Source organism: Nycticebus coucang, chromosome 13, assembly GCF_027406575.1.
Source record: "Nycticebus coucang isolate mNycCou1 chromosome 13, mNycCou1.pri, whole genome shotgun sequence".
NCBI lineage: Eukaryota > Metazoa > Chordata > Mammalia > Primates > Lorisidae > Nycticebus > Nycticebus coucang.
In genome coordinates, this window is record NC_069792.1 from 69,381,320 (window position 1) to 69,391,689 (window position 10,370).

The 10,370-nt window shown below is 40.9% G+C and overlaps 1 protein-coding gene across 1 annotated transcript; it reads right to left on the bottom strand.

Annotated features, from left to right (window-relative positions):
- Positions 1-1,590: 1,590 nt before the first annotated feature.
- ABRA (actin binding Rho activating protein) lies at positions 1,591-10,170 on the bottom strand. Its single transcript, XM_053559213.1, has 2 exons — positions 9,454-10,170; positions 1,591-2,178 (listed from the first exon to the last, which is right to left on the bottom strand). Exons 1-2 carry the CDS (start codon positions 10,131-10,133, stop codon positions 1,680-1,682), a joined length of 1,179 nt encoding a protein of 392 aa, XP_053415188.1. The 5' UTR covers positions 10,134-10,170; the 3' UTR covers positions 1,591-1,679.
- Positions 10,171-10,370: the final 200 nt, after the last annotated feature.

The window sequence follows — 10,370 nt, forward strand, 5'->3', positions numbered from 1 at the left end:
AATGTCCCATTGTCTTGAGGACTAAGTTTATCAGTTGATATCTCTGACATTTCTCTTTGACACTCTTGGTGGGGTTTTTGGTCTTATTTTTTGTTGGTATGAAGGTACATCCTCATTCTTTCAAATGCACCTCTTGCCTTGTGACTATCTTTCAAGTTTTTTTTTTTTTTTAATTTGGGCAATTTTTGTGAATCCATGGATAAGTCAAAACTTCGTGTTATATTTGAATATGAGTTACATTGTACAACAATGTAACTCATATTCGCTTGAAATATCAATGAAGTGTTAAAGAAGAAGGTGGCTAATGAATGTATGTACATTGATGGTTTAAGAATCTCTGTTATGTTGATTTTAATCTTGAAAATATGGCATGTGGACGACGTGAGACCAAGGTGGATAACCCTGAGCTGAAGGTGCCATGGAAGTGAACCCTGCTCAGCTACGCACGTGGATTAGCAGCACATTACTATTCCAACAGTGTTAGACTACTGGAAATAAATTGGGAAGGTAAAGAAGCTGGACAGATGGATTCTGCATGAATTAAATGAATGTTAGAAATCATCAAAGCTTGCCTTTCTGTGCTCTCACGACATAGAGTGAACCATTTCTATATCATATTGCTACATGTGATGAAAAACAGATTCTTTTTGACAACCGCTAGCATTCGGCACAATGATTGGACAAAGATGTGCCGAACACAGTCCACAATCGAATATTCATCAAGAAAAGCTAAATGGTGGCTGTATTACCAGACGTTCATTACCTGCTTCATGAAGCCTGGTAGGTCCATTACAGCCGGTATGTACTGCAACCAAGGGAAAACATGATGAAGATGCTTGCAGTTAAACAGCTGAGACTGGTCAGTAGAGACAGGCCAATCTTTTGGCAAGACAGTGCCCAAGCACATTTTGCACAAACAACACTGCTCAGACTACAGAGGCTGGGCTTGGAAACTCTGTCATCCACTGTATTTATGAGACCTTGCACCAGCTGACTGCCAAGTCTTCCAGGTTTCGGACCACTTCCGGCAAGGAAAAATACTCAATTCTCAACAAGCTGTGGCAAGTGCCTTTTGTGATTTCATTGCCACACTTCCTCCAGGCTTCCTCAGTGCTGGCATACACAAGCTGCCGTCAAGGAGGAAGGCTGAGTCCTACTGGAAACCTCGTAGAATCCTAGTCCACAGTAGAACATCAGCAATTTCAACATCATACTAAAAACTTCACTTTTGATATATGCACCTGTTTTATAAGTGATACTGTAATAAAAATAATACAAAGTCAAGCTTCTTAAATTTGAAATTTAGTTTTACCAAACTTAATGGAAATGTTTTCCTAAATAACACATTATAATATGTTCTGCTTATCTTAAAGTGAACCTTCTTCTTATATGCAATGCTTAATTCAAAATCTGCAATGATTTCTGTAATGAATAGCCAAGTATTTTTGCCTAAAAGGTGAGTGGAATTTTAAATATCGATACTACTATTGTATATTAATAACATTCTACGTGCTTTCTGAAATGCTTTGTGTGTGCTTTCTCAAAATCTTCAAACTTCCTCCCCCAAAAAGTGCCAAAAAGTCATGTATGTAAAAATTGTTTAATACCTTTCAACTTATTACAGAGAGTTTGCATTTTAAATTAAATATATTGGTATTTGTCATTAAGACGATAGTGGGTCAAGTGGCTTTTGTTGTTGAAGGTTCGAGTAGAGTAATCACAACATGGTCATCTTGGCCTTGCCATAACATCTCTCCTGTAAAGTCCACCAGTCCGTGTTTCCTGGCGCGCATGAGAATGCCTACCACTTTATCTGAAATACGAACGTATCTATCAAAGAGGTCTCCAAAAGTGACCTGGATCTTGCCGTCTCGTCGGCGGCGAGCCATGGTGCGGATGATGAAGCACAGATCCATAATCTCCTGGTAGATGTGCTCCTCGGCTCTCTTGGCCCTTTCAGCAGTTTTGGTTCCTTCCTTGGGATGGCCGTAGCCCTCATCTCCCTTGTGTAGGCGGGTGGACATGGCCAGCTGATAATCAAATTCCTCACTGAAAGGATTGAGCTTCTGGGATTGTATGTGTTCATCAGCCCACTGTTGCCATCTCCCTTTCAGGTTGTTCACTTGGCTGTATTTCTGTTGGGCTTTGCAGCTGAGTTTCTCTGTAAATCTGTTTGCCCTAAAGGAGAGAGAGGGTAAAGAATCAAGATACATATATTTTAACACCCAAATGCTGTTTCTCCTTTATACTTTGTCTCTGTGCATCTCAAGGTCTTTATAATTTCTTGATGTCTTTCTGCATTATTTTCTCTGTGAATAATAGTAAAGTTTTCAGCATTATGATATTCTCTGTTTTCAGAGAAAAGCTTCTGTACACAAAGTTAATGCAAATGTATCTTAAAACTGAATGTTAGTAACATTTTAGACACAGAAGCATGTAATGGTACTTGGGAATCCCCTTCTTACAGGACCTCTGAGACCAGTTATTTCCCAAAGATAAGGAGTCCACCACCACATCTGCATTGTAATAGTCACTCGTGGACAGATTTTCACGTGTGCATTTTTAATAAGAGCATCTCTAGACTGGTATCAATGATGTACCACAAAACGTAAAATATCAAGTTGTACAGATATGCTAGCAATAGTAACATTTATTGAAACATCATGTGTTAGCATTTTTCTAAACACTTTTCAGTAATATTCCCTATAACCATTCTATGAGATAGGTACTACTATTCCTACTTAACAGATGAGGCAACTAAGGCCAGAGAGATTGAGTAACTTCTTAACATCACAAAACTGTTAAGTGGTGGAAATGGCTGGCTCCAGCGCCTGTATATAATTACTATGAAATACTGCCTTAAGGCAGCGGCAGGAGCAGGTGTAAACAGCTGGAGGCCTAAGGAAATGCTCTTTTGACTATGCAACAATGCCACTTTGTATCCAGGTACAATGTTTAATAATCAGTTGTGTTTTAAATGCGTGTGTCTGTGTATTCTAGGGATTTGGAATGCCTTTTCTTATTTAAAAACAACCAAAAAACCCAACTTTGGAAAGTGTAGACCAGTAGGGTCATGAAGGTGCAGGCCTAATTTTAAAACAGGCAAAAATTTGTCTTTGGAAGACTTCCCTGCCACTTTTGTTTCCATCTCCTATACTTAGTGCTTTCACAGGTGAAACACGAGCTCTTGGACTGTAAAAGAGATTTGTACTTATCCTCATAAGCGCCCACCCTCTTTTCCCCTACGCCAAGTGTCCTGTGCTTATTCTGCACTGGGACTGAAGGTGCTCAGGTAGTGCTGCAATTACTGACCTATCCAAACAACCTCCGATTCAGATTCCAGGAATGGATCAGATTTGAATATCCCTCACTCTACAAACTTCCTGAAATCTGGTTATCCAAATGCAGGAGACAAATAGGTGTGGACAGGGAGGAATACATAGTTGCAGGAACATTGTGTTCAAGAAAGACATGACATCCACTAGATGGCGAACTTTCACTAAAGCCAATGCTCTTGTTTGCAAAAAATCCTGCACTTTGTGTTTCAGAAGTGCAAGAGAATTGGAACTGGGATGCATAGCTACTTGTAACACTTGGTGCGCAGACACCTGGATGACAAAAAAAAAAGTGCATGACAAGGTTAATTGGGAAAATCCATCATACAGAAACTGCATTTGCAATTATTGCAACGTTATAAAATGATATATGTGATGAAAACAAGCTGAGAGCCGCACCACGCTGAAGTAGACTGGATTTCTCTCAGCCCTGCCTGCCCTCACCATCCCCTGCCTCTCCATTAAACATCCTTGTTCCGCTGCCCACGGGATGGGCTGCTCTACTGTGTGATCAAAGGTGACAAACATCTCGTCCTTTTGGAGCCATGATTAATGAGAAGCATCGTCTTCAAATAACAAGTCCCAAGGCCAGCTAGGCAGGACCCAAATCTCGTGCCAGACTTGAGGCTGGGTCCCCCACTAGAGCAGAGAAGTGGACTGCCTCAGATGGAAGTGAATGGTGCGATGGATCAACACACACTTTGTTTCCTGAGCACCAACTGGGGTTCCGTCCCGATAGACTTTTAAAGAGCTTCTGGGCACTTTCACATACCTACCAGCCTTTAACCAAGTATTTATTTATGACACCTAGTATGTGCCAGGTACTTTTGTAGATATTTAATGGATATTCAATAATTTTTAAAAAGTGGATAACCACTAAATGATATCCATGAAAATAATCAGAGTAATATGAATTTGAGTTTATGGTATAATTCCAACTCTGTAATATGTGTACACACCACAGTGAAGAAGTTAGTAGCATATGCACGATCGAAAATACCTACATTGCTATCTATATGACAGTTGTTTTTTTCATTTTTTAAAAATACTTTCAGGTTAATATTATACTGATTTTATTTCATTTTTTTTTTCTGATTTTATAACTTAAAGAAAAGTAAGGTAAATAATTTAGCATTCAGAGTAATTTGTTTAAACTGTGTATGTTATATGAGGCTGTGATGCTTTGTTGTAGCCTTTTTCCTTCTAATTTTTAATCAGTAACTTAGACTCCCTAACTGTTGAACCTCAGTGCCATTTGGGATAAGGGCTGGCATCAGTGAGGTAACAAATCTTTTAAGAAACACCTTCTAACCTTAATGTCCATTTGTTGTATTGTCAAATTGTAATTCCCAATAATTGGAAGGAAGAAGGGAAGGAAAACAAAGGAATTTGACCCTACCAGCAAGAATTGAAAAATAGGGCTATTTTTAAAAAGAAGGGGGGACATTCAACTTAATGAGTATTTAATTTCCTTATCTTTTAAATGTCCTGTACTGTCTTTATGTTTCCAATTTTTTAAAAAGTTTGAAAGTATTAGGTTTAAATCAGGAATAGCAAGTATAATACCCTGAATATCTTCTTGGGAAGTGAATACGTGAATCAATACTGGATTATGGTATTTTTATGATTTTTCAGGTAAAAATATAAATGATAATTTAGATTGAGCTGTAAAAAGACAATCTAGTATAAATTGGAAGAAAGCAAAGGAATAATCAAAGATGAACATCTTGCCCATATTTTAGAACAGCAATATGGAATCCACCATCTTCTCAGTTTCTTCATTATTAGTAAACAAATTTCTTATAGTCAATCAAAAATATGTCTATCCCCTGTCCTGCTATGTGCACGGTAACCAATTCTATCATACATTATATGGTAGAATAATGTACACATTATAAGCACTGTCTCTTGGAAAGTCTAGCTTCATTTACTGAAGTAAATTCTGAAAATTACTTCTCATCTGTCAGCTCTAAATATGACGAGTTTGATTGAGTGCTATTTTCTTATGTGAATAAGCTCTTTAGCACTATTGATGAGAATATAGGAATGAATGTTGTGTTCTGTCATTTGGGGGTAATAATTATATGGGCATGTTATTAAATATGTAGTTTTTAAAACCCTATGAAATAAAAGCTCTGATAGGTATATTGCAAATTTTACATTTCCTAGTAGTTGCCCTTCAGCTGAGTCACTAGCCTCAAAATGTCACGGGTACCTATAGGTGAGTTTTTCTGGTCTGTCTTAGAACTAAACTTCTTCTATTTCTTAGAAGAAAATACAGATCGGCTCTCAAGGCCAACCCCGTAGATCTTCCTGTGCAGGGAGCATTCCACCTCATTGCTCAGGCACCCTCCTCTGAGGAAAGCAAAGAGAAGTTCTGGGAGAATTTGCTCCTTTGTGCACTGGCTGGCTTGCTCTTCCCCACAGGAAGTTTAACCAATTTTATTAAAGGGAGCATGACATCCATAGGGTCACTCGTCTCAGAAGCAGGGTGATGCACTCAAAAGGCATCATCATAAACATTTCTTTTTTTTTTTATTTTTTATTAATACTAAATCATAGCTGTGTACATTAATGCAATCATGGGGCACCATACACTGGTTTTATAAACAGTTTGACACATTTTCATCACACTGGTTAACATTTTCATCACACTGGCATTTTCTTAGTTATTGTGTTAAGACATTTATATTCTACATTTACTAAGTTTCACATGTACCCTTGTAAGATGCACCATAGGTGTAATCCCACCAATCACCCTCCCTCCGCCCACCTACCCCCTCCCTCCCCTCCCTCTACCCCTTCCCTATATTCTTAGGTTGTAACTGGGTTATAGCTTTCATACGAAAGCCATAAATTAGTTTCATAGTAGGGCTGAGTACATTGGATACTTTTTCTTCCATTCTTGAGATACTTTACTAAGAATATGTTCCAGCTCCATCCATGTAAACATGAAAGAGGTAAAGAAACGTTTCTGATCAACCATTGTGCTCTGTTACCAGCTAGTCTGAGAACCAGACATGTGATTGTCCTTGCAGACTCATAACTGGCTTCAGAGTCCATGGCAAGGGGTCACAGCTCTGGAACTGGGCGAAGGTGGGAGGAGGTCAATTTTGCTCTTGTTTCCTGTGAAGTCTTTCAATACAGTTGCACCAAAACACTGAACTTTGGGAATGATTGGGACTCCATTAATTAAGCCCACAATTTGATCTCCATTTTATTCCTTGAGTCTATTCTGAGAGAAAGTCTAGCATAGCAGTTAGGAACACAGCTTTGGCATCAGCTTCCCAAGTCTTTCTCACTTACTAGTTCTGTGACTTGGGCACGTGTCTTAACATGTCTGCAAGTCAGTTTCCTCACCTATAAAATGGCACTCTCATGTTCTGGGAGTGAATAGAACTTCAAGGAAAGGATGGAGGAGTAACTGGTACTTTAATTTTGTACCTTTAATCTATAGGAGAAAGGGATCTAATTCCCTTTATCTAAAGGAACCAGACCAAACAATATTTTTAAAATAAAGCATTGACTATACACCATTGTCATAGTAATACCCAAGTTAGCAAAACCACTACTAGTAAATAATTTGTTTTTTAGCACACTTGATTTGTTTGTTTCTACTATCCATGGAACATATTTTATTTTTCATCAGCAGGAGGCCAGGTGAGGATTGAACTCACAACCCCTAGTTTACAAGGGTAGTGCTTTAAGCACTGGGCATGGAGCCCAATGACATACCTTAACCATCAAGAAACTGTCCTACTTTAGATTTAAGCATCCATGATGCATAATTTTCTCCCTACTGGAAGATATAGGGAGAGAATGGCCCCTGTAATGAAAAATAAGTGAACAAAAGTCCTTTCATACTGGCTTTTTCATAAAGCCCCTTTCATTTCCCCCAGCAATATCTGAGAGTCCCCCCAGGGAGGTTTCCTGAATGCGGCTCCGATGACTACTGACATTAAGAGCTGCCATGGCTGCATGTAACACCCTGGTGCTAAGACTGAGGGAAAGGACCCAAAGAAGGAAAGAAGAGGTTTAACCACCACTACCTCCAAACCTAGAGACAGGCACATCCCTGGCACCACCAGGCCTGGCCTACCGCACTATAATGGGCTATAACTTGCTAAGGAGCTCCCCTGAGCCCATTGCTTCCATAGTTTATATAAAAATAACTTCATAAAATATGAATTATTTTGTCTGTTTTTTTAGGGACACAGTCAGTGTTGCTGAAGTGACCTAATTGTCTAATTGTCTCGTATTCAAAGCTCATGTACTTCATCACACTAAGAAGGGGCACTGTACCTCCCTGATTTGAGGAACCCTCTACCCACTTCTGGATGAGACAGTTAGTTAGAGCTCCAGGGCTGTAATATCTCACATGAATTCCCTAACATCCATCTCGTGTTTAATAGGGATGATGATGTTACCTACCTCAGTGGGATTAAATGAATAAACATATGAAAAGTGCTTAGACAAGTGCCAAAGAAGAGTCAGCTTTACTTTGCATTCCCGACTGATTCCAGCTGTCATCTCCCTGCCTCTGGCCAATTTAAAATGTGCTAACAGGAATTCATTCTGCACCCTAAGTCTTTATTCTGATGGATTCCATTATTCCATTTTTAGCACATGTACCCCAGAATCTACAAGGCCAGTATTTAGTCTCTGGTTTCTTATGTTCTGATAAAGTGGCTACTTCTGGTCATGAATTCCGATTGACGTAAGTATAGCAGGACTCTAGCTTCTGAGCGCATCCTATAGCTATGGCAGGAGAGTTACTGCTGTGCTGGTTTCCAAGCATCGTGTTGGAATAGGGCAGGTCTCAGCTTTGTCACTAACTTTCTGGGTCAGTTTTCCCTGTGTACTTCATTGTTCTTTTCCCTGAAATGAGTTAATATCCTATCTCATAGCCTGCGAGGACAGAAGAGACGAAGCATTTAAAACACCCACACTATACTCAAAATGCATGACAGATTGTTATAATTACCTAAGTTTTCCATTTCATTCTTAAAACCTCACAGCATAGTAGTTCTGATTCCTTTAAAACACCTTTGAAGTCACGAACTGTAAGACGGCCTTTTGTCAAATTACATAAATAATTTTTTTCTTTACTTTCTTATTGTTTCATAAGACTTGAAAAGCACACCTATACATCTAACGGTCCCCAAAGGCAAAGGCAGTTAGTTTTATAAGCGTTTAGGACATCAGAGATTTTTCCCATGTTTTGATAGCCTAAGGTTGTGGAGGAAGATATCCTGACTTTCTGCTAAGTGTTTCTTATGTAAACAAATGCATCAGTTTACATCAGTACACACCTGTGCATATGCGTTTGTATTTGACATCGAAATGTTTTAATTATTTCTGTTTTTTGTTTTCAAACAGGGCAAACTTTTCGTGAAAGTTTGAAATACTACTGAATAGCAGAATCTATAATGAATAAGAATGGTTTTGTGTATTGACTATATGGGGCGAGCACTGAGCCAGGTGTGTGGCAGCCCTGATCTCATTTACTTGACCCAGTCCCACAGAATTTGTTCCCAGAGGTTACTATTGCTGTCATTTTACAAATGAGAAAATTGTTCTAAAAAAAGAACTAGTGAGGGGCAGAGCTGGGATTTGAACTTGGTCTAACTTCAGACCCTACTCTTAAGTTAGAGAACAACCTTCCAGAGTCACAGGGATACATGTTCCCTATCACCTCCCTAAGCTGATAATATTATAGACATCTGGGACAAGGGAAAGATTTCCCTCGTCAATGTGCCAGAAAACCCTTTTCTCACTAAGAAAGTAAACCAATGGATTGCTCATTATAGACAGACATCCTGCTCGGATGGCTTCATCTTTGTTGAGGCTAAAACTTAGGTGTTGAGTTCAAAACTGAAAGGAGACAAAACGTGCAGGTACTGCCCCAGAGGTCTGTGTCTGAGGCTGGCACTGACCTTTCAGCCCAGGGACATGCCTCCCTCCTGTGCACACTCCCTGCCCAATCTTTGAGATTCACATTCTAACTTTGGTTGGACTTGCCCTGCTCTCTGGATTCCCAGAATCGGTTGGGCTTCAGGAATGATCCTGGTACAAGGAGTACCAGTGCACCAGTGAATGGGAAGCCACATTCACTTACTGGGAGCCCAGGGGGCGTTTGATCCTGGCAGCAGCCACCTGCAGTCCTTCCTGCTCGGGCCTCTCCTCGGCGTCTCCTCCGTAGCCGCTGTCCTCTGTGTCGAGGCTGTCGCTTCTCCCCTGCAGCTCCTCCTGTTCCATCACTTTCCAGCCCTTGGTCAGCTCAGATACCAGGTTGGCACATTTTCTTCTCCGTGTCAGAGAGTCGTGGCTGTGGAGGATTCTGTCAATGTCATGCTCAGGCTGTCCAGGGTCAGCCGTGGCACTGTCCTTCTCGTACCTGTGGCTGAGGTGGCTCACGTCCCCTCCCTTCTCATAAGCCTTGCTGACCACAGTTTTGGTCACCTCTTTCTTTTTGATGTAGGAAACTTCAGTGGCTTCATCGGAGCTCTGTCCATCTCCATGTCCCTCTGGCTTTTGGGATGGAGACTTGGCGGCACTCTGAGATTTCTGGTGGTGGGTAGGGTATGTGACTGTCGGCTTAGGAGCTTGGGGTGGGTCCTGGGTCCCTCCAGGCTGCCACCCTGAGGGCTCCTGCGCCTGCTTGATGCTGTTCTCATTCGCCCACTGCTGCCAACCTCGGGCCAAGTTGATGACCAGAGTGGCTGTGTGTACCTTCCGGAGGGCCCTCTTGGCTGGACCATCCTCCCTTTCCCTTTCTCCTGGAGCCGTGCTACCCATCTCTTCTCTGCTGATAGCCTGGGCACTGGCTAAAGTGCGCGTGGTCTAGTGGAGTGCCTGGGGATTTAAATAGAAGCAGGGTGTGGGATGGGAAGAAGAGCTTGGTGACGGCGGAAACTATGCAAGGCATTTCTTGCCAAGCTGTGGTGCCTTTGCTTTGATGGTGTTCTTTTTTTAAATCCTGACAGCTCCTGTTTCATCACAGCAGAGGGACATCTCTGCTGGTAAAGGACAGCG

Coding starts and splice junctions, on each gene's coding strand:
- ABRA (XM_053559213.1), bottom strand. CDS start 10,133: ATGGGTAGCACGGCTCCAGGAGAAAGGGAAAGGGAGGATGGTCCAGCC. Junction 2,179..9,453: donor AAACGCCCCCTGGGCTCCCA/GTAAGTGAATGT, acceptor TCTCTCCTTTAG/GGCAAACAGATTTACAGAGA.